A 24435-nucleotide genomic window follows, 5' to 3' on the forward strand; every position below is an offset into this window, starting at 1 on the left:
TTTTTGTTCACAATAGTTTTATTACAAAATGTAAAAATACCTCTGTGCTAGAAACATAAAACGGACAGTCTGACATTAGCAAACAAGAAAAGAGAACTTCCAGAAGGCATGCTGAAAAAAACGTCTGTGTGTGTGTGTGTGTATAGAAGAAGGAGAACATGTATAACGACAAATCCTTTTCGCCTGTTGAAACACTCGTTGAACGTTCAGCTGGAGGTGAACGCTTACACATTGATAAATAGTCTGACTGGAAAAAAGAATGACCAAACGTATTGTGCATGTGAGTGTAGGCCTTAATGTGCCATGCACACACCTCTCCCTCCTCTGGTGGGAATAGGGTCGATCACTTTGGGCCAAAGTAGTCCACAACCCCGCTGCCCTTCATTCCGTCAAAGAAGAAGAAATTCTTGTGCGGTGCGTCTCTCTGGGAAAGAGCCTGTAGAAACAAACAAACAGATGCTAATACCAGCCAACAACACACACTCACAACCTGACCATCTCTCAAACTAAGCCAACCATAGGTAAGGATAGCTTTGCTCTGCGAGCTTCACCAGCTTTCCATTCACGTGGTGTCCTCTAGTGTCCGCTCCATTGCGTGAGCGTCGGGTGCACTGTCCGTTGTGTGATCGCTTGACCAGTGAGACGTCGGGCCGGTTGCAGGCCGTTTCATCCGGTTTCATCATTACATCATATCGTGGAGACAGACAAGCCTGGCGCAGTGACATCATCCTGCTGAGAGGGTTGTAGTCTGTACTGACTGACTTTACCTCTTCTCACCTGGTTCCCTCAACTCTCAAACATAGGTTGGACTGTGACACTTCCCTTATTCTCCAATACTCAGGTCATATCCAAAACAGCCACACCATCTGCCTCAATCTCCCCAAAAGCCCCACAGGACTGAAACATAGTGGACATTTCTGGATTGGACCCAGAATCAAGTGGAGCAGCCTGCTGTCAAGTGTTTCGCTTTCTACCTCCCCAAAATATAACATGGCATCTTTCTCCCCAGTGAAAGCTGCACAACAGTAACTGTGGTGCAGACAGTCTGTGGGGTGTGGTGGTTGACACTAGTTTAGAGCCAGAATGGACAGTAAAGTAAGAATGATTTAAAGTCACAGAAACTAATGAAAAGTCAATAATACAAAAAAAAAAAAAAAAACTGACAACCAACCTTGACAACCTCCTGTCCCAGCACTCCTCCCACCACTGCACACACAGGGGCCATCTCAGAGAAGCAGTAGCTGATGACAACCCAAAACAACAACGTAAGTGTCACCAACAGAAACAAACTCTCCAGTTCAGTAGGATGAATTAACAATTGTCATACCTCTGGAAAACCTGAAATAGCTCAGAATGGAGCAGCCAGTTACAGATGATCTTTGATACATCTAATAACTACCATCACTGGCAAAACCCCTACAAACCTACAGTGCCGTCGGAAACTACTCAGACCCCTTGACTTCTTCCACATTTTGTTACGTTACAGCCTTATTCTGAAATGGAATAAATGTTTTTCCCCCTCAAACTACACACAATACCCCATAATGAAATAGAGAAAACAATTTATATTCAAAAATAAAATAATAATAAAAAATAAAAAAACGTACTTACATAAATATTCAGACCCTTTGCTATGAGACTCGATATTGAGCTCAGGTGCATCCTGTTTCCATTGATCATCCTTGATATTATTCTACAACTTGATTGGAGTCCATCTGTGGTAAATTCAATTGATTGAACATGATTTGGAAAGGCACACACCTGTCTATATAAGGTCCCACAGTTTACAGTGCATGTCAGAGCAAAAACCAAGACATGAGGTCAAAGGCATTGTCCATAGAGCTCTGAGACAGGATTGTGTCGAGGTACAGATCTGGGGAAGGGTACCAAAACATTTCTGCAGCATTGAAGGTCCCCAAGAACAGAGTGGCCTCCATCATTATTAAATGGAAAAAGTTTGGAACCACCAAGACTCTTCCTATAGAGCTGGCCGCCCGGCCAAACTGAGCAATCGGGGGAGAAGGGCCTTGGTCAGGGAGGTGACCAAGAGCCTGATGGCTCTGTCTCGAGAGTTCCTCTGTGGAGATGGGAGAACCTTCCAGAAGGACAACCCTCTCTGCAGCACTCCACCAAATCAGGCCTTTATGGTAGAGTGGCCAGACGGAAGCCACTCCTCAGTAAAAGGCACATGACAACCTGCTTGGAGTTTGCCAAAAGGCACCTAAAGGACAGACCTTGAGAAACAAGATTCTCTGGTCTGATGAAACCAAGATTGAACTATTTGGCCTGAATGCCAAGCGCCACATCTGGAGTAAACCTTGCACCATCCCTATGGTGAAGCATGGAGGTGGCAGCATCATGCTGTGGGGATGTTTTTCAGCAGCAGGGACTGAGAGACTAGTCAGGATCAAGGGCAAGATGAACAGAGCAAAGTACAAAGAGATCCTTGATGAAAACCTGCTCCAGAGCGCTCAGGTCCTCAGACTGGGATGAAGGTTCACCTTCTAAGAGGACAACAACCCTAAGCACACAGCCAAGACCACGCAGGAGTGGCTTTGGGATAAGTCACTGAATGTCCTTGAGTGAGAGCCCGGACTTGAACCCGATCGAACATCTCTAGAGACCCAAAAATAACTGTGCAGCAACGCTCCCCAGCCAACCTGACAGAGCTTGAGAGGATCTGCAGAGAAGAATGGGGGGAAACTCCCCAAATACAGGTGTGCCAAGCTTGTAGCATCATACCCAAGAAGACTCCAGGCTGAAATTGCTGCCAAAGGTAATTAAACAAAGTACTGAGTAAATGGTCTGAATACTTACGTAAATGTTATATTTAAGGTTTTTATTTTTAATACACTTGCAAATAAGAATAGAATAAGCCTGTAACGTAACTTAATGTGGAAAAAGTCAAGGGGTCTGAATACTTTCCGAATGCACTGTATTACTAACAGTCCAGCTTAATATGTGGCTGTCAAGTGATGCACCATGTGGTGAAATCTGGGTTGAATTGTGCCGGGCACCTGACGAAGTCGTGAGGTAGCAGGTCGCTACTCAGTCCCATAGCCTCCAGGACATCATCCCGGATCTGTCTCAGGAGCATGGCATCTGCCTCAAAGCATTCTGGGTGGGGGTCGCGACCTTTGTCTGTACGGAACTTCAGCAGTACTGTGGGAAAGAAGAGAGGAACAAACGGAGAGAAAACAATAGATTGAGTGGTAGAAGTGCTGGAAACCATAGAAGACACACAGAGGAAGCTCTGATTTTATGGGTTACATTGCTTCATATACTGAGCTGCGTTTCCATACGACACAGAATATGTTACTAAGGAAATGTTGGTGGAGTTGTGATTCTATCACTTGCTGGAATGACACTGGCTGGCAATTTTCTTTTTTTTTTTAAGTACAAAAAAATGGAAACGCTTCCAATTACATACTGATCATCTTGTGGAAACAGTGTGCAATCAGATCTTTATCTGTGTTGTACCACAGACGATTGATAGTGGCAATCAACGCACCACAAGTGTTGCGCCAACAAACTTCTTCATCTGATAATGGCTTTGAATGAAGAGCAGTTTTTGATCCGTTTGACAAGGCCGTGATCAGACATATGACTCATGTCCTTGTCCTGTCAGCACGCGCCACTAGTACTACACCCATCCTGTGTGAGACCGTGGGCAGATGTGTCAATTTGAGCAGGATGTGGTTTAGAGTCGGAATATTACTAAAAGGGAAATAATTAAAAAGGGGAGAGATGGACGCACTGTTGCAACGGAGACGTTTTAGGTTCTAAACCCCCCTTTCAGCCTGGCAGCTCTACTCGCCCCCTCAGTGTTAAAACAGGTGTCATAACTTCCTCTCTTTAGCTGTCCATCAAACACATCATGGAGCCCAGTCCGCCCACGGCTATTTCCAGTAGAATGACACCTCGCACGCACGCACGCACGCTCGCAAAATAAATAAATAAAATAAATGCATAAATCACCATCATCACCCTCAACTAAATATTCTCTCACCCATTGAATTATCTCAACCTGTAAGAGTACAAAGATATCTGTGCAAAGTAAACATTGTCTTAAGAGAGTAGTCTGGAACATTCTTGATTAGATTCAAAACAGATGAACCAAAAACAACACATTCAAATTACATTGACTAAATCAAAGTTGAGGGAAAACAGTCCTGTGCTCCCCCACGCCTGTGCTGCCTTCCATTCCTCCAGAGGTGTTATGGTTGCATACAGTAAGCTAACCCCCAACCCCTGACACACAGAGGAGCTGTAAGAGGAAGCACCACTTCCTCAAGAGCAGCTCGGTCGAGAGATACCACTACGTCTAGACATAATTATAGAAACCCAAATGCTGTAAGACACCTCCTGAAAACGACAAAAACAAACAAATGAACAGCTTCTTTCCTTTCCGGCTGTTATTTTAATATTAGCTAACAACAGGGGCTAGAGTACGCAGCCTTGCGGATGAAGTGTCGTGGGTGGTGGCTAGCTGTTTGTTTCTCTGTTCTAAAGTCACACACGACTGGCCATGGAGAGCCTGTGATGGAAACAGAGCCATGTTAAGAAGGTCTATGAAACCAGGTGAAGGCTATTAAGGGACCAAATCAGACTAGAAGGAACAGGGTGCAATGCTACAACAACCAAAACAGGAAGGGGGGGGGGGGTATGGTGGTGGGCGATATCATTGGAGCTGCAGGCACTCACGTGTAGAGGAAAAAAGACGTGATGGCAGCCAGTTAGTGATCTAACTCCCTTTTATCAGATAGCTATTTATATCCAATGGCTTTGTGGAAGGAGCAGGTACCGTGTAGCAGGAAGTAGTCCACGGGGGTGTGTTTCAGGCTGCTCTTGGCCTTCTCATTGGTCCAATCCACTTCCAGAGCCAGTTTCAAGGAGCAGAAGCAGGCCGTCTGTTCAGTTGGGACAGAGAGAGCGCCAAGGAACATAACGCCATTAGATGTGGAGGATAACGCTAATTGAGATATTATTATACAATGCTCACCTTTTTGATCATGGTGGTCTCATTTGGGTCAATCTTTGTTTTTTTGGCCTCGGGTCCATCATTGGATTCCTCTGTTTTGGGCTTGACTACTTTGGGCTTCTCCCTAGACGGGGGCATCAAAACAAGGGACAGATGAGCATAAAGTATAACTGGTGAATAATCAAGACAAGTAAATTAGACACATGACAATCACACAACACTCACTCAACATAGTTGTGCTCCTGGCCAAGGTCGGAGAACATGTATCCGTGGTAACCGAAGACGTCGCCACAGAAGACCTTGATGTTGTGCTGGAAACAGAGTTGGTCCACGCGTACCATCAGATCTCTGGAGCAGCCGGTCAGACACACCTGAGAGGAACAAGGGAGGGGAGGACAAAGTCAGAGAGAGCAGCTAAAACTCCAACTCCCATGGTGATATCTACACTACATGACCAAAAGTATGTGGACACCTGCTCGTCAAACATCTCATTCCAAAATCATGGGCATTAATATGGTTGGTCCCCCTTTGCTGTAATAACAGCCTCCACTCTTCTGGGAAGGCTTTCTACTAGATGCTGGAATATTGCTGCGAGGACTCCAGCCACAAGAGCATTATTCAGGTCAGGCACTGATGTTGGGCAATTAGGCCTGGCTCACATTCAGATTCCAATTCATCCCAAAGGTGTTTGATGGGGTCAGGGCTCTGTGCAGGCCAGTCAAGTTCTTCCACACCAATCTCAACAAACCATTTCTGTATGGACCTCGCTTTGTGCAAGGGGGCATTGTCATGCAGAAACAGGAAAGGGCCTTCCCCAAACTGTTGCCCAAAAAATTGGAAACACATGATCAACTAGAATGTCATTGTCTGCTGTACGGTTAAGAATCCCCTTCACTGGAACTAAGGGGCCAAGCCAGAACCATGAAAAACAGCCCTTGATCATTATTCCTCCTCCACCAAACTTTACCGTAGGTACTATGCATTGGGGCAGGCAGCGTTCTCCTGGCATCTGCCAAACCCAGATTTGTCAGCGATTCATCACTCCAGAGAACGCATTTCCACTGCTCCAAAGTCCAATGGCGGCGAGCTTTACACCACTCCAGCTGACGCTTGGCATTGCGCATGGTGATCTTAGGCTTGTATGTGTCTCCACTTCATGAAGCTCCCAAGAACAGTTATTGTGCTGACATTGCTTCCAGAGGCAGTTTGGAACTTGGTAGAGTGTTGCAACTGAGGACAGATGATTTTTACGCGCTATGCGCTTCAGCGGTCACATTCTGTGAGCTTGTGTGCCACTTTACGGCTGAGCCATTGTTGCTCCTAGACCTTTCCACTTCACAATAACAGCACTTACAGTTGACCAGGGCAATTCTAGCAGGGCAGAAATTTGACGAACTGACTTGTTGGAAAGGTGGCATCCTATGATGGTCCAACGTTGAAAGTCACTGAGCTCTTCAGTAAGGCCATTTTACTGCTAAAGTTGGTCTATAGAGATTGCATAGTTGTGTGAGTATGAAGCGAGGGCCAGCCAACGAGTGTGTACAGGTCGCAGTGGTGGGTAGTATATAGGGCTTTGGTGACAAAACCAATGGCACTGTGATAGACTGTATCCAATTTGTTGAGTAGTGTTGGGAGGCTATTTTGTAAATGACATCACCAAAGTCAAGGATCGGTAGGATAGTCAGTTTTACGAGGGCTTGTTTGGCAGCATGAGTGCAGGATGCTTTGTTGCGAAATAGGAAGCCGATTCTGGATTTGGATATGGATATGCTTAATATGAGTCTGGAAGGAGAGTTTACAGTCTAACCAGACACACAGGTATTTGTAGTTGTCCACATATTCTAGGTCAGAACCATCCAGAGTAGTGATGCTGGACGGGCGGGCAGGTGCGGGCAGCGATCGGTTGAAGAGCATGCATTTAGTTTTACTTGCATTTAAGAGCAGTTGGAGGCCACGGAAGGAAAGTTGTATGGCATTGAAGCTCATCTGGAGGTTTGTTAGCACAGTGTCCAAAGAAGGGCCAGAAGTATACAGAATGGTGTCATCTGCGTAGAGGTGGATCAGAGAATCACCAGCCGCAAGAGCGACATCATTGATGTATACAGAGAAGAGTCGGCCCGAGAATCGAACCCTGTAGCACCCCCATAGAGACTGCCAGAGGTCCGGACAACAGGCCCTCCGATTTGACACACTGAAATCTGAGAAGTAGTTGGTGTACCAGACGAGGCAGTCATTTGAGAAACCAAGGCTGTTGAGTCTGCCGATAAGAATGTGGTGATTGACAGAGTCGAAAGCCTTGGCCAGGTCGATGAATACGGCTGCACAGTATTGTCTCTTATTGATGGCAGTTATGATATCATTTAGGACCTTGAGCGTGGCTGAGGTGCACCCATGACCAGCTCTGAAACTAGATTGCATAGCGGAGAAGGTACAGGTGGAAATGGTCGGTGATCTGTTTGTTAACTTGGCTTTCGAAGACCTTTAATAAAGGCAGGGTAGGATAGATATATCGGTTTGTAGCAGTTTGGTCTAGAGTGTCATCCTCTTTGAAGAGGGGGATGACCGCGGCTGCTTTCCAATTCCAACTATACAGTGTACATGTTCATTGAGAGACCTTGCAGGGAATGTGATGACAAATGACTTGATGATGAGCAAGTAGGCCGTTGACGTTGACAACATTGACGTATATGCTAACTCGGTGAGCGAGTTTAAAGGAAGTGTATAGGAGATGTTGTAACTATTAAAACCTTCCCTAACCAGAAACCGTGGATTGATGTCAGCATCCGTGCAAAACTGAAAGCCCATACCACCGTATTTAAATCATGGCAAGGTGACTGGAAACACAGCCAAATACAAACAGTGTAGTTATTCCCTCCGTAAAGGCAATCAAACAAGCGTCAGTACAGAAACAAAGTGGAGTCGCAATTCAACGACTCAAACACAAGGGTATACAGACAATAACGGATTACAAAAAGAAAATCAGCCCTGTCGCGGATATCGACATCTTGCTCCCAGACAAATTAAACAACTTCTTTGCGCTTTGAGGACAATACAGTGCCACCGTCACGGCCCGCTACCAAAGACTGTGGGCTCTACATCCTCCTTGGACGACATGAGTAAAACATTTAAACGTGTTCACCCTCGCAAGGCTGCCAGCCCAGACGGCATGCCTAGGCACATCCTCAGAACACGTGCAGACCATCTGGCTGGTGTGTTTATGGACATATTCAATCAATCCCTATCCCAGTCTGCTGTCCCCACATACTTCAAGATGGCCACCAATGTTCCTGTTCCCAAGAAAGCTACAGTAACGGAAATAAATTACTATCGCCTCGTAGCACTCACTTCTGTCGTCATGAAGTACTTTGAGAGACTACTCAAGGATCACGTCACCGCCACCCTACCCGCCACCCTAGACCCAGTCCAATTTGCTTACTGCCCCAATAGGTCAACAGACGATGCAATCGCCATCACACTGCCCTATCTCACCTGGATAGAGGAATACCTATGTAAGAATGTTGTTCATTGACTACAGCTCAGCATTCAACACCATAGTACCCTCCAAACTCCTCATTAAGCTTGAGACCCTGGGTCTCGACCCCGCCCTGTGCAACTAGGCCCCGGACTTCCTGATGGGCCGCTCCAGGTGGTGAAGGTTGGCAACAACACCTCCACTCCGCTGATCCTCAACACTGGGGCCCCACAAGGGTGAGTTCTCAGCCCTCTCCTGTACTCCATGTTCACCCATGACTGCGGGGCCATGCACGCCTCCAACTCAATCATCAAGTTTGCAGACGACACTACAGTGGAAGGCTTGATTACCAACAACAAGACAGCCTATAGGGAGGAGGTGAGGACCCTCGGACTGTGGTGTCAGGAAAATAACCTCTCACTCAATGACAGCAAAACAAAGAGATGATCGTGGACTTCAGGAAACAGCAAAGGGAGTACCCCCCCCTATCCACATCGTCGGGACAGCAGTGGAGAAGTTGGAAAGTTTTAAGTTCCTCAGTGTACATATCACCGACAAAGTGAAATACTCCACGCACACAGGAGGCTGAAAGAAATGTGGCTTGTCAACGAAAACCCTCTAACTTTTACAGGTGCACAATTGAGAGCATCCTGTCGGGCTGTATCACCGCCTGGTACGGCAACTGCACCGCCCACAACCGCAGGTCTCTCCGGTTTGCACAATGCATCACCGGGGCAAACTAGCTGCCCTCCAGGACACCGACAACACCTGATATCACAGGAAGGCCAAAAAGATCACCAAGGACAACAACCACCCGAGCCACTACCTGTTCACCCCGCTTCCATCCAGAAGGCAAAGTCAGTACAGGTGTATCAAAGCTGGGACAGACAGATAGAAACTGTTTTTCAATCTCAAGGTCAACAGATAGTTAAACAGCCACCACTAGCACAGAGCCACCACTAGCACTTTAACAATGCCACTTTAAAAATATTTACATATCTCATATGTACATGCTGTATACTGTTTCCTTCACTATCTATTCTTTACTATCTATTGCATCTTAGCCGCTGTCACTGCTCACCCATATATTTTATACTCATATATTCTTATCCCATTCCTTTACTAGATTGTGTGCATTAGGTGTTGTTGTGGAATTGGTTAGATATTAGGTTTTGTTGTGGAATTGGTTAGATATTAGGTTTTGTGGTGGAATTGTTGATATTACCCGTTAGCTACTGCTACACTGTCGGATCTAGAAGAATAAGCATTTCACTACACTCGCAATAACATCTGCTAACCATGTGTATGTGACCAATAACATCTACTAGCCATGTGTATGTGACCAATAAAATGTGATTTGAAGATTGATAAGACTAATCATCAATGCTGGGTGCATGCTTGATGATTGAAAAATGGACCGGAAATCTTCCTTAAACCACACCTCAACTCGATAGGAAGGAGGTCTTATGGGGGAAGGGGAACCCTTACAGACTACTATGGAAGTCCTATTGCCTTTAGTTGCCAGCTACAAAAAGGCAAGCCCTCTGTTGTGGCACTGGCAACAAACACTGAGAGACCCTGGCTGGACATGTTGGGCTACTGCTGCTGGTGTAGTTCATTAGAGTGGATTGGCAGTGGGAACTGAGATTGCTGGCACTGGCAGACCGGAGGGGACAGGGCTTTTTAACAGCCTGGCCAGCCGTACTGTCTCTTCCCTTTGAAGGAGGCGTGCAGCTTGGGCGCCTCCTCCCGATGGCCTCCGGCAAGGGCTTTGTGAAGAGGGACACTGAGCTGGATTGTTTGAGACATGAGGGAGAGAGGGAGGGAGTGAAAAGAAGGAAGCGAGGAAAGGGGGGGGGTATATATAGCTTATCTGTACAATGGAACCTAACAACGAAGAATTGGTCTGGTAGGAGGTGAAGGGAGAGGTGAAATGATAGACATGCAGAGAATGAGTGGTTATGATTGACTCAATGAGAGTACATGAGTGGGAATTGGGAGACTATACCAGTATGGTGAGTGAAGTAAACGAGAGTGAGTTTGTTTGTTGTGGGTGTGAATTGTTGCCTCAAATGATCTCTATAAGACAAAAACACCTGCAAACACTCTCTCAGGATCGAAGTTATAATCCAGACATATCAATCCCTCAGTCCAAAACACAGTGACTAAAAAGAGCAGCCCCTTGTCATGTATTGCAGCAAATTTCAACCAGTTCCAGTTTCCCAGTGCTACACCACACAGACAAGACAGATCGGTAGCTAGCAGATAAAAGAGTCTACCAGTCTACAGCACAGCCCACTCCGCCTCCCCCTCCTCCTGAACTTCCATTAGCACTCCCCCCGGGACGCTTCCGCCGTTTCTCCACCAGTCAGACTAGGGAAGCGGCTCGTTTGCGCTTTAAAAATCCCTGAGCATCTGATGAGGAGTCTCTTCAAACCCCCGCCCCACTACATGATTCAGAGCAGAGCACTTCAGACAGCTTCCTTTGCAGTGTGTCTGGAACCAAACGCCACAGGAAAGCTAAGTTTCTACTTGTTAGCAGTACAGACATAAGTTAGATAAATGCATTTATCTCCAAACTCGAGGGTCTTTAATGTTTATGCTATTCTTTTCCCCTACTGGCACCTGTCAATTCCCTTACTCTGTCAGTGTATAAATTATATTTATACGCATCATATTATGAAGCCCTTTATCTACTTCCAGTCAGATGAAATTGTGGATACCATTTTTATGTTTGAAGGAAGTTGCTAAATAGCATTAGCGCAATTACTGGTAGTCTGTGGTAACTGCTAGCATGCTAGGGAGGAGGTAATGCTAATGCTAGTTAGCATTGGCTCATGAAACTACCTCAAACTTCCTTTATATTGGATGCAGTTACATAAAGGTTGATGACGTCCATGAGTTCATCTGAGTCTGGGGAAGCAGATAAAGGGCTTCATTTATCTGCAGAAAAAAAAAAAAAACATGCGCAAAAGAGGTGCTACACTGGCATTGGTCTGCTGCAGAGTGTGGTACGGTCTACCTAACGCATCACTGGGGGCACACTGCCTGCCCTCCAGGACACCTACAGCAACCCATGTCACAAGAAGTACCAAAAAGATCATCAAGGACATCAACCACCACGACCAATGGCATGTGCACCCCACTACCATCCAGAAGGCGAGGTCAGTACAGGTGCATCAAAGCTGGGACCGAGAGACTGAAAAACAGCTTCTACCTCAAAGGTACCACCCGGCTACTCAACCCTGCACCTTAGAGGTTGCTGCCCTATATACATAAAATCCCTTGCCACTTTAATATTGGAACACTAGTCACTTTAATAATGTGTACATAGTGCTTTACTCATCTCATAAGTATATACTGTATTCTATTCCACTGTATTTAATCAATGCCACTCTGAAATTGCTCATCCTAATATTTATATATTTTTAATTCCATTATTTTACTTTTAGATTTGTGTATTGTTGTGAATTGTTAAGATACTACTGCACTGTTGAAGCTAGGAACACAAGCATTTCGCTACACATCTGCTAAATATGTGTATGTGACAAAAAAATGTGGTAAGAAGTATGGTGTAAATGCAACACCTAGAGGCCATTTAAGGTAAAAAATATATATAATTATGCACAAAAGTAATCTTGATAATAGACCGGTCATGCACTACCGTACTCACTGCCTCAAATTGTAGGAAGAATTCGTCTGGTTTGGTCTCCACCCTGTCTGTGTCTGCCTTCACCTCTACCATGGGGTTGAGGTACTGGGCACGCTCCAGGGAGGCCTGGGCTCGATTCTGGCCCTGATTGTTCACTGGAATCAGGAACTGGGCTCGGCATGACTCCTCAGTCACCTGGGAAGCAAGGGAACAGACATAGTTAGCAATTTGTAGCATTCATTTCTACTGTCCTGCAATTTTCTCAGTGTTTATCCAACCATTAGCCTACTTGGGAAGGTTCCCTCTCACCTAGCCTCTGCCGAGTCCCCAAGAACGGTAAGAGCCTGTGATGCTACTTCCGCTATGAGACGTTAACAAGGCAAAACTCCATCTGAACTCCTCCTCCAAATTTACTGGATTGGTCGGAGAGTGAAAAAGAATACCTCCACCAACAGTTTTGTTCCTTCTCTTCAAGACCAGTATATAGTGGATCTAGTTGCAGGTGTTTATTTTACACCTGCTACTTTAGGTTACCTCTGTTCTGACCTAACTCTGTTACAACCCCCCCCTTTGTGTTTGTGGTCTATACCAGTTCGTGGTCCAGCATGGTCAGCCCCTTCACTCCAGCCAGGATGAGATTTTTTGCCACCTCAGCCCCCAGGCCCCTGAGCCCCACCAGGAGCACACGAGACCCCCGCAGTCTGGAACAGAGGCGGATGGCAAAAACCTTAATTAGCTATGTAGCGCCAACATACAATAACGGGTAGAAAGCCGTAAAGACAAAATATGCATGCCTCGTGCAGATTGATAAATTATGTAAACATCAACATTTTGAGTGTTTTACAATCCAATTCTTGCTGTGGGACCCCATTTTAACCCAGAACGAACAGATCGGATTCAAGCTAGCTAAATGGTTAGCAAAAACTACCTCTTTTGTGCATCCAGGCCCCATAGTCGGATCTGCCGGTCATACTGAGCAGCTTCTTCCTCGCTAATGATAGAATCCTCCTTCTCAATCATGTCTATCATCTCAAACTGGTTTATTTGTCTAGTTTAACAGTAATGGGATTAATATGCCCCTTTTCAAATTCAGGTAGGGTACCGCTATCGCTGATTTGAACGGACGCTGGAAGATGACGTTATCTTCTTCTTTTTTGGTATTATGGCGGTCCGCAAACAAATGTTCTAGGTGCATGCCGCCATCTACTGTATTGGCTGTGTATCAGCCTACTATGCTGCAGTATCTATTCATTACACTTTATGAAAAAAGTATCCTACCAACTAACCTTACACCCATTAAAACATCATCACTATTCCACTACTTTGGTCCTATCTAATCCTGCACCTGGCCAGCAGCCTGGGAGTATGGGACATTGTCATTCAAAACACCTTGTAACTCTTCTGCAGTAAAATCTTGTACGCCCAAGTACTTCTCTGCAGCTGCCACCACAACATCTATCCTCTGTGATTTACATTCCATTTCTGCGGTACAGTTGACCACCATGGCCATGTACGCCAAAAAACAACCTTACCAAAGCACGTTATTCCTATCACTCTCTATTGGCCTCGTCCTACTCACAGGGATCCTCTTAGGATCCGTCACCCTTACAAAAAATATTGCTGTTTTGAAACTGCAGTAAAAGTGCAGTAACTGCAGTTGACTGTAGTATTTTGGACATAGTAATTGCAGAATAACTGCAGTGTCCTGCAGTTGAACTGCTGTTATACTACAAAATCACTGCAGTTAAAAAAAACGTGTTCTTTTGGACGCAGTATTTGCAGCATACTGCAGTTATAGATGCACAATTGAGATCATCCTGTCGGGCTGTATCACTGCCTGGTACGGCAAATGCACCACCCACAACCGCAGGGCGGTGCGGTCTGCACAACACATCACCAGGGGCAAACCGCCTGCCCTCCAGGACACCTACAGCACCCAATGTCACAGGAAGGCCAAAAAGATCACCAAGGATAACAACCACCCGAGCCACTGCCTGTTCACCCACTACCATCCAGAAAGCGAAGTCAGTACTGCTGCGCTGGGACAGAGAAATTGAAAAATAGCTTCGATCACAAGGCCATCAGACTGTTAAACAGCCATCACTAACACAGAGAGGCTGCTGCCTACATACAGACGTGAAATCATTGGCCACTCTAACAAATGGATCACTAGTCACTTTATTAATGCCACTTTAATAATGATGCTCACATACCTTGCATTACTCATCCCATATGTATATACTGTATTTTATACCATCTATTGCATCTTGCCTATGCTGCTTGGTCATTGCTCATCCATATATTTATATGTACACATTCTTATTCCATCCCTTTACTTAGATTTGTGTGTATTAGTTAGTTGTTCTGGAATTGTTATATTACTTGTTAGATATTGCTGCACTGTCTGAACTAGAAGCACAAGCATTTCGCTACACTCACAATAACATCTGCTAACCAAGCATCTGTGACAAATAACATTTGATTTGATACTGCAATTATACTGCACTTTGACAGCAATCTTTTTCCTTAAGGGTGGACTCATCTTCCTCTACTACTCTCTTTAGTGCCTCAGCATATGACACCTGTATTACTCTGATCCTGGCAACCTCAACCTCCCTTTCTCTCACCAGACAACTCTGTTCTACAGCACCATGGGTACCCCTACTGTTTCCACACACACACAACCTTTTCCACCGATACTACACAATCCTTTGTTTTTTCCTGCACACTTCTCACATCTAGGAATATCCATCCTACACACACTACTGACCATAAGCTTGAAACCTAAACCAGTAATGGGTTCGGGTCAAAAGCTCTCTTATGGTATAACTTACACATCCTAACTTGCCTTTATCTGGTAAAAACTCTGCATCAAAACTCAGTAGTACAGACAGTGTCATCTCTGTTTCACCACCCTCTCCACCGGGGGTCTCCGTTGCACCAAACAGTGGGCGTCACAGACACCAGGAATCTTAAACTTCAGTTGAGCCTCCTCAACACTTAACGCCAGGTGGTGCGGAGCGCACGTTCCTCTGGACGGCAGAAATACAAACACAAAAACAAGATTCCACTTCCCCACCATTCATCAAACTCTCCTCCACCCAACCTGACACCACATATGAATCACCCAGAAGGCAAGAATCCATTCTCTCCAAAAAATCTCACTCTCACTGGGCAAAAACATCTTTATCGCCATCTGAATGAGGCTCAAACTCTGCGTTCTTCACCGCAGTTAATTCACCCTCACTAGTCATGTTACATTGTATTCTGTAGCACTCAATATTTACTCTTAATATGTTCCACTTTCTTCCTTTTTCCCTGCCCACCTTCTTAGCCCCACGGACATTAGTTTCTTCTGTAGCGAACATAGAGTAGTTTAAGAATTCCGTTTGACTCGTCGGGCAAGCTTTCTGCATACACAGTCTGAATTAAAGCACTGCAAAAACTTGAAAGTTTCCTTACAAGTCAGAATGTAGAATATAATTGCATTTGGACTTACTCTACCGGTTGTCTGTGTGGTTGGTCCTTATTCGGATCAAAATCTGAGAAAAAAAATATCCACACGACAGTATTATTCACCTGACCTTTTAGAGTAACGGCACTGCCGTTGAGACTTTTCTATCACCTGGCACATGCACAAAACCTTGTAAACACCTGCAAGACTTTGGTTAGTATGCATACATTGCGTGGATGTACTTCCATCGTATGCACATCCCTTAGGTGATGAGCAAACAAATCGTGATAGCCATACACAGAGACCCACGTTTTGAAGTCGATTTAATAATACTTTCATTTGGATCTTTTGTCTCAAATTCTACCAGCAGAACGAAATCAGTGGACAACAGGTAAAATTCAAATAAAGTTTATTCTACATTTTGACTTGTAAAGGGACTGTTTGGAATTGTTCCATCTATATGTGAAGAGAGTGGACCCATTGAAACTCAGATCCGCAGAGGTTTGTACTTTATCAAAAGAATAGGCCATCTCCTTGTTTTTTTTCTCCCCATTTTCTCACTGTAAGACATACAGTGGCAAGAAAAAGTATGTGAACCCTTTGGAAATACCTGGATTTCTGCATAAATTGGTCATACAATTTGATCTGATCTTCATCTAGGTCACAATAGACAAACACAGTCAGCTTAAACTAATAACACACAAACAATTATCCGTTATGTCTTTATTGAACACACCGTGTAAACATTCACAGTGCAGGGTTGAAAAAGTATGTGAACCCTTGGATTTTATTTTACCTTTATTTAACCAGGTAGGCTAGTTGAGAACAAGTTCTCATTTACAACTGCGACCTGGCCAAGATAAAGCATAGCAGTGTGAACAGACAACACAGAGTTACACATGGAGTAAACAATTTGGCAGCCATAACCTCAACCAAGCGTTTTCTGTAGTTGCAGCTCAGACCTGCACAACGGTCAGGAGGAATTTTGGACCATCCCTCTTTACAAAACTGTTTCAGTTCAGCAATATTATTGGGATGTCTGGTGTGAACTGCCGTCTGGAGGGCAGGCCACAGCATCTCAATCGGGTTGAGGTCAGGGCACATTTTCTTCTGTTGAAACCATTCTGTTGTTGATTTACTTCAGTGTTTTGAGTCACTGTCCTGTTGCATCACTAAACGTCTGTTGAGCTTCAATTGGTGGACAGATAGCCTAACATTCTCCTGCAAAATGTCTTGATAAACTTGGAAATTAATTTTTCCGTCGATGATAGCAAGCTATCCAGGCCCTGAGGCAGCCCCAAACCATGATGCTCCCTCCACCATACTTTACAGTTAGGATAAGGTTTTGATGTTGGTGTGCTGTGCCTTTTTTTCTCCACACAGTGTTGTGTTCCTTCCAAACAACTCAACTTTAGTTTCATCTATCCAGAGAATATTTGGCCATTAGCACTGTGGAACATCCAGGTGCACTTTTGCAAGCAGTGGCTTCTTCCGTGGTGTCCTCCCATGAACACCATTTTTGTTCAGTATTTCACATATCGTAGACTCGTCATCAGAGATGTTAACATATTCCATAGATTTCTGTAAGTCTTTAGCTGACGCTCTAGGATTCTTCTTAACCTCATTGAGCATTCTGCGCTATGCTCTGGCAGTCATCTTTGCAGGACGGCCACTCCTAGAGAGTAGCAACGGTGCTGAACTTTCTACATTTATAGACAATTTGTCAAGAGTGGACTGAGGAACATCAATGCTTTTAGAGATACTTTTGTGACCATTTTTAGCTTTATGCAAGTCAACCATTTTTAATCTTAGGTATTTTGCAATCTCTTTAGTTCTTAAATTTTGTGAGTGTTTTTTATAGGTTAAGGCAGCTCTTACCAACATCTCCAATCTCGTCTCATTGATTGAACTCCAGGTTAGCTGACACCTGACTCTAATTAGCTTTTGGAGAATTCATTAGCCTAGGAGGTCACATACTTTCCCCAACCTACACTGTGAATGTTTAAATTATGTATTCAATATAGACAAGAAAAATACAATTTGTGTGTTATTAGTTTAAGCACACTGTGTTTGTCTATTGTTATGACTTAGATGAAGATCAGATCCAATTTGATTACCAATTTATGTAGAAATCCAGGTAATTCCAAAGGGTTCACATTTTTTCTTGCCACTGTATGCATACCATCATAGCACAGGCCTACCAACAAATGTAACAGTGGAATAAATTAATTCTTTACATTTTTAAATGCAGTGCTCAGACATTCTGTGAGAGGAAATTACTTTTAAAACATGATATGAAGCTATAAATCAAAGTTCCCTATGACAACAACATGAAAATGGAGCCTATACCCGGTCCTTGGTTGGTATGTTGTGATATTCCTTAATTAGTAGTTATATATTATTTTCTTCTAATCTGCATGGTTGGTTAAAGGGCTTGTAAGTAAGCATTTCACTGTCAGGTGAAACACCTGTTGTATTCAGCGTATGTGACAAATACAATTGGATTTGATATGACAAAGCAGTTGAACCAACCAATTAATGAAATATAATTGGTTAGTTGAAATTTGACTGTGACTTTAATAGTAAATTATAATTAGGACAGGCTTGGTGTTCACAACTACCACCAATATAGTCATTCCATGGAGGGGGAACTGAGGGCCAACTAAGAGAAAAGTAAAGTGAACTTGTTCAAATTACTAGACCGGCAGCAGAATACCTCAACGTGCCAGTCCCCTAGGCTGCAGATATGCATTTACACATGCCAAAGAGTGATATTTCACAACTGCTGAACGAAAAATGTTCGGGTATTTCCGTGACAAACGTATGAGAACGTAATGTTTATGTCGTCATATTCGGAATATCCCGCCCCTTCTCTTTGGAGGAGACAGTCAGCCATTTTAAGTGGATGAGTTTCATTTTACAGCGCAACTGTAGGACGGAGAATCTCAGGACACAATTTCAACCTATTTCTCTAACAACTGTTAGTGGGGAATTGACTACTATGAACTGAAACTCTTCCTTAAACCATTAACAAGTACTGTAGATCCAAGTTAAGTGACGCATAAGCCAGTAGAGTTGTAATTTTTTTTGCACCTAAATGTAGCTAGAGGAAATGGCTGTGGAAAGCATGACTGTCCATCCAAACTCCCCAACAACAACCAACCACGAACACAGTCTTCTCACTGACGAAAGGTCGAGTAATTCTACAATCATATTTCTATCAAACTATTTATTTGTCCTGTGCTTTTTAGGTATAAAAAGCCCGGGTTTCTTTTTCCTTTTTTTCTTTCAAAGGGATTAAACTCGCCTTTTTCTGGGGAACAAGTACAGAGGTAACGAACGCCATCTTGAAACGTTGCTCAGCGCAAACTGGAAGGTCAAATATGAACCTGGGATCTGTTCAGTTTGAATAAGTATTTCAAGGAGTTATTTTATGAAGAAAAAAGACCATCAGTTCAAATAATTGATCCACAGTTGCATCCCCACCAAAGTAGAGTGAATGAAGAAAAATATTATTTTTGCTTGCTAATTGTCCACCATCAACTTAACTACCAAAAATGTATTTCTGAATAGATTTCCAATTAGTTACATGTCCAAAACGTTTTTGAACACACAAGCGTTTGCAAAATTGCATCGCAAAGACAGGGCTAGCTAACGTTCCAACTCGCCAGCTAGCTGGCTGCCCTCCGTGGGGAAAAAAAAGCCAGTTTGCTAACTATCCGCCAAGCCAATAGGGCGAATTTTAACAGTTTCATAATTAATCATTACATTCTAGGTTTTTCAGGTCAGACAAAGACTTGCTTGCAATGGATTAATAGCCAGTTGTGGGACATTGGAGGTATTTCCTTTATTAGCACTCATGCTAAGTAACGAAGTGGCTAACTACGCAGTTATTTTTTTGCTAGCTAGCTTGCCAGACCAATCAAGCTTGTAAGCAAAGGCCGCCATTGTGCCTGCCCTTTTTTTAGCAACTAGATAGTTGTGTTGAAAGCATTTTGTCATTGGAATTGATGCAGCTGTTCACTTGTCACCCTATATATAGACAGAGCCCTCTTAAATCGGCGAATAAAATGAATTGGTTCGATTAGTTAATGTTAACTACATATGAAGTTCACTATTGGTCCACGGGCTAATGTTAACTAAGACAACTAGCTAGGGATTAATATAACGTTTAATCACTAACAATTAACAAATTGATACATTTCCAGGGCGTTAAATTGGTCATACTAACTAGTCAACAAAAATGTAACAAACATGATTGCACAATTGTTTTAGCATGCTCATCCACTTTAATGTTTGTGCCATCCATTTTAATTTTAATTATTACTAGGTCTGTACATTAATGGATTTAACATTTTCTTCCTTTGCTAGTTCAGGACAATTGCCTAATTTCGTGCCCCTATAAAGTTTCTCATTTCTCAGGACAGACTGCTATATTACTTTAGATTGTTATCCCAAACACCCACCAAATCCCAGCACTGTGTTGAACGTTTGCAAAGCATATCAGATGTCTAAAAAGTCAAGTAAACCACAAATGTTACCTGATTTCCCTGTCTGTCTTCAGCACCCCCCAACAACCCAAGTTATACCATTTCCACAAACCCTAATAATAAAGTGGGGAGACCACTATTATGTTCCAAAAACTTTTTTGGGGGGTGGGAATGGTTATACCAGTGCTTTTGAGTGCAGAATGTGAAGAAAAAATCTCACAGTAAGTACTTCCCATCATTTTGATTAAGGCCCATTGTTTGTAGTTTAATTGATTGTTAGAGAACTTTTTGACCGTTTTAATTAAGCTGTAATTGCGTTGTGATGATGCATGAAAAGTATTGTAAAATTTATTTTTAATTGAAAATGTAAGTTTACATGACTGATTGTACCTAGTACTTTCAGCATTAACTCAGTTTATGCTCTTGGAACTACATAGGGTGTGTCCAGTGCCCGCACACAACTTTATAGCAACTGTAAAGGTTGTCTTGTTTGAAGTGCGATTGTGTATTATTTATTTTTATTAGGCTATATATTTGGATCCAAGTGTAACTTTTTTTCTGTTCATAGTTCCTTGGCTTAGAGTAGACTAGAGGTGTATCTAATTGGCAGTAGTGAGTGCTATCATTTCCTGACCCCTCTGTTGTTATTGGTGTGATACATCCTTTTTTTTTTTTGCAAAGTCTTTGTGATGTGGGCTATTAAACCCAGAGGAGGCTGTTGACAGGTGCTTTGCATTTGCCATTTAACACAATTGTCAGGACATCTAACCAGCCTGACAATATACTTTTTATATAAAATTGTTTATTACCGTAATGTTAATAAACCAAAACACCTGTAACCTCAGTTTGAAATAGGCTACTACATAATGTTGTAAGAAGAAGTTTTCATTCAGGGCAAGACAAGATAGGTTTGGCTAGACCCTAACGTCTCTTTACACAGCTAAATGGTTTGGCATACTCCCAACTAATGGGAGTGGCACACCTCTAGAAGTATAGGTTGGCTTGACTGGCATCTGAACTGAGCAAAATCATGATAAAGCGTTTTGCTTGTCCGCAGAATCCTGAATACTTGAACCTGGCACCCCACTAGAGAAAGGGGCAAGGAATCAGAGCTATGTCAGTAGAGCCTTTGTTCTGTGCACGTGCCCATGTCAGTCCAAAGAACCCCCAGCAATGCAAAGTTCTGCGCTCATCAAGAATGGCCTCATTGTGCCTCTTGAAGGACGTGAGTGATCATTATTCAAGGGTTGGCTGTGCTAAGTTAAATTATGTTGACGCCATTGATTTATGCCAAGTGGTAATACCATGCCATTCACAATGAAGGAAAAAATGTATCAACTTGCAGTTGTAGAGGAATTTGGTTTATTTAAGAGTGACTAGATCTATATTTGGTCCCTCTGGCTGAGAGTAAACTTAGGATAACTAAACGTGAGGAGCAGGAGACTGTAGTAAGTCCCAGCAACCCTTGGGCCCAGGAGGAAAGTCATGTCCTACATAGGAAGTTAGTATGTTGAGGATGTGGTGTGGACTGTGTTGGTGTGAGTATAAAGAGAGATCAGTCAACATTTATTTGTGTCAATTGGCCTATAGGCCTATGTCCACAGATTGGGTCTGTATGCTCAGAGTATAGTCTATTCTATAGCCTACATCGAACTCACGCAAATATCCGTTCACTCTGTAGGCTGAACTCTGGCTATAGTGACGCTTCAAATAGACATAGTGGTTATATCCTACTTATCACCCATAGGGCGGCGCATAATCGGCCCAGTGTCGTTAGGGTTTGGCCGAGGTATGCCGTCATTGTAAATACAAAATTGTTCTTAACTGACTTGCCTCACATGCCTTATTGTCACGCCAGTGTATTTCAGTAAATCATGTAATGGCACGCCTCTGTGAAACTACACCTTGAAAGATGGCAGGGGGAAAATGTATCTGTTTCTAATTTCTTGTCTGTGTTCTCTAGCCACATTTAGGCCCAGCTATTACAGTTTTAATACAGTTTTAACCATTGCAGATTCCTGTGTAACGTTGTGAGATTTGTATTGGTTGTTGGTTAAATATTTTCATCTTCTAAGCAAGCATATTGCATACTGTTGAGGTCTGTTGACAGATGAAATTGACTGATCTTCACTGATAAATAGCAGACTCTTTAAGATCATTTTTGTTATGTAAACACTTTGATCTCCCCGCACAGGAATGACTAGCTCGATTTAGTGATGGGCCTATTGCGTTCAAAATGTCCTTGAAATGAATGTTGATGTTGAATCCACCCTGTATCATGAAGGCCAACGGATTCCGCATGTCCAGCAGTACTGAATCCCCCTCCCCACCGGTTGCATCATCATAGTTGCATCTCTCAACTTCTCCCAGTCCAAAGAGACAAAACAGTGAAGCTCAAAGTGTACACATTACACACACATGGAAATGTCATACCTATAACGAAATGCAGAGAAACTTGCTGTTACTGATTGCTGTCCCATATATTAACTGCCATATAATTTGTTTACCACAGACCACACCCACCTTATCCCTGTCCTCCTCGCGATAACTCGGCTTGTTTTGACACAAATAACACACATCCTTTACACCCTAGCAGTCCTATCTCCAGCATACAGTCGTTAGGCCTATGTGTTCAGTCTAAGAAAAACATGATCTGGCCCTCTGACTCTCAGCAGACACTAGGTCCTTTATGTCACCCACAATAACAGCCAACCGTCAACCCAGTCACCCAAACACTCATAACTCATCAGAATGTTCCAGCAGAGCAGCCTACGTTGTGTCATGGTTTGTGGGTGAACGGTGGTGTGATTAATGTTTGACGAGTTCAGAGAAACGCAGCTCTCAGACATTATCACAGGATAGGATAACAACTGCTGATTGGCCCCGAGGACAACCGCATTATCTCCACTGTCAAGACAAACATACAGAAATGCACAAGGAAACGCCATAATTAAAACCCACAAATTAAATTCTTCACGTTAGAACATGAGGGAAGTGACTCCCTCGGGCTATACAAGTCATCAATGTGTAGAACAGGTACACTTGAATTTTGCTATTTTAGCTCAACCATGAAAAAGGAATTATCCACATTCCAAACCTAGCACTCGCAGTTGTTAATGCCATTTTTTCCCACTTTACCTTTCCCCAGACAAAAAGCTTTGATCCCTTATAATTATGGTGTGGTGGTGGTGTCTAGGAATGTAATGTTCACCACCCAGGAACCATCCACCTGTCCCATACTGGGAGTCCAAACATGAACTACACGTTTGAGACCGGAGTGTGGCTTGAACAGCATTTTGATGTCCTGCCTATCTGTTCTCTGTTTGTCACAGACGTGAGGATGGTGAGCTGGAAGAGGGGGAGTTGGAGGATGATGGAGGAGAGGTGGAGGTGGCAGAGGAGCCCAGCACCGGGGGAGGAGGAGAAGATGGAGGTGCAGGTGAAGAAGCAACAGCAGCAGAGGCGGCCCCCCCAGAGAAAATTCACCGTAGCAAAGAGCGCCACGCCAGCGGCGACGAGAAGGACGACGAGAAGGCCCGCCGCCACAAGAGAAAGAGGAAAAAAGAGAGGGAGCGAGAGAAGGAGAAGAGGAGAGCCAAGAAGAGACGCAAATCCAAGCACAAAGTAAGATAGCGCTTGTGTGTGTGTTTCACATCCAGCTCAGCTCTGACTTTCATCGTCCTATACATACCCTTCAGATCAGGGATGTTATTGCTTTCTTACTGTTTAGTCTAAATGTTTCTTCGTACTTTGTCACTCAACCTATCTCTCTTTCTGTGTTGTGTGTGTGGTGTTACAGCGTCATGCCTCCTCCAGTGATGACCACTCAGACTTTAGCGATGACTCTGACTACAGCCCAGGTGAGAAGAGGAAGTATCGGGACTATAGCCCTACGTACACCCCTTCTGTAAGTTACCCCATGGTGTCGCTCTAAATCACATGATACCTGCTGCGGAGTTGCTAGTCTGTTTGTCACCATGTAATTACAGTGGTCTAACGATGATTTTGTTTCCTTCCCAGTCCCTTGGAGGTTACCCACCAGCCCCATCCTCTGGCCATGGGGGCCCCATGCCTAAGAAGGGCAGCTACGTGAAGATGGACAAGCAAAGCTACGGGAGCTACGGCGATTATGAAGAGGAGAACTACGAGGGAGAGGAGGATGAGGAAATGGGCGATGAAGACTACGATGACTTCACCAAGGAGCTTAACCAGTACCGCAAGGCCAAGGAGGGAGGCAGCGGCGATGGAGGTGGAAGGGGCAACTGTCGCGGGGGCAGAGGTAGAAAAAATGGGGTCAGAGGTGAATTGAACGACCCTTACTAGTTTGCTTGCAGGTCCCCGCGTGCCGTGGAGATGCTGACACAAGGTGCTGACAGTGCTTCTTTT

General features: G+C 43.8%; 2 protein-coding genes across 5 annotated transcripts in view; one reads left to right on the forward strand and one right to left on the reverse strand.

Annotated features, from left to right (window-relative positions):
• On the reverse strand, positions 1-20203 carry LOC135546258 (SUMO-activating enzyme subunit 1-like). 3 transcript variants are annotated; one of them, XM_064974540.1, is made up of 10 exons: positions 20101-20203; positions 15605-15647; positions 12695-12806; positions 12127-12300; positions 5207-5352; positions 5003-5105; positions 4805-4910; positions 3018-3162; positions 1172-1241; positions 1-436 (listed from the first exon to the last, which is right to left on the reverse strand). In XM_064974540.1, the coding sequence occupies exons 3-10, from the start codon at positions 12710-12712 to the stop codon at positions 344-346; spliced, it is 855 nt and encodes a 284-aa protein (XP_064830612.1). In that variant the 5' UTR covers positions 12713-12806; positions 15605-15647; positions 20101-20203; the 3' UTR covers positions 1-343. The 3 variants fall into 3 exon arrangements, with proteins under 3 accessions (XP_064830612.1, XP_064830613.1, XP_064830611.1); XM_064974541.1 differs by lacking the exon at positions 15605-15647 and having other exon boundaries at positions 20101-20200; XM_064974539.1 differs by lacking the exons at positions 15605-15647; positions 20101-20203 and adding an exon at positions 13034-13263.
• The window catches only part of LOC135546257 (zinc finger CCCH domain-containing protein 4-like), a 17778-nt gene continuing 11781 nt past the window's right edge, over positions 18439-24435 (forward strand). The window contains exons 1-4 of one of the 2 annotated variants that reach the window (XM_064974537.1): positions 18439-18751; positions 23382-23673; positions 23849-23956; positions 24070-24349. In XM_064974537.1, coding sequence (XP_064830609.1) covers positions 18672-18751; positions 23382-23673; positions 23849-23956; positions 24070-24349 — 760 coding nt within the window. In that variant the 5' untranslated portion in view covers positions 18439-18671. The remainder of the gene's footprint in view (positions 18752-23381; positions 23674-23848; positions 23957-24069; positions 24350-24435) is intronic. The other variant, XM_064974538.1, reaches the window with a different exon arrangement.

This window comes from Oncorhynchus masou, chromosome 9 (genome assembly GCF_036934945.1).
Source record: "Oncorhynchus masou masou isolate Uvic2021 chromosome 9, UVic_Omas_1.1, whole genome shotgun sequence".
Lineage (NCBI taxonomy): Eukaryota > Metazoa > Chordata > Actinopteri > Salmoniformes > Salmonidae > Oncorhynchus > Oncorhynchus masou.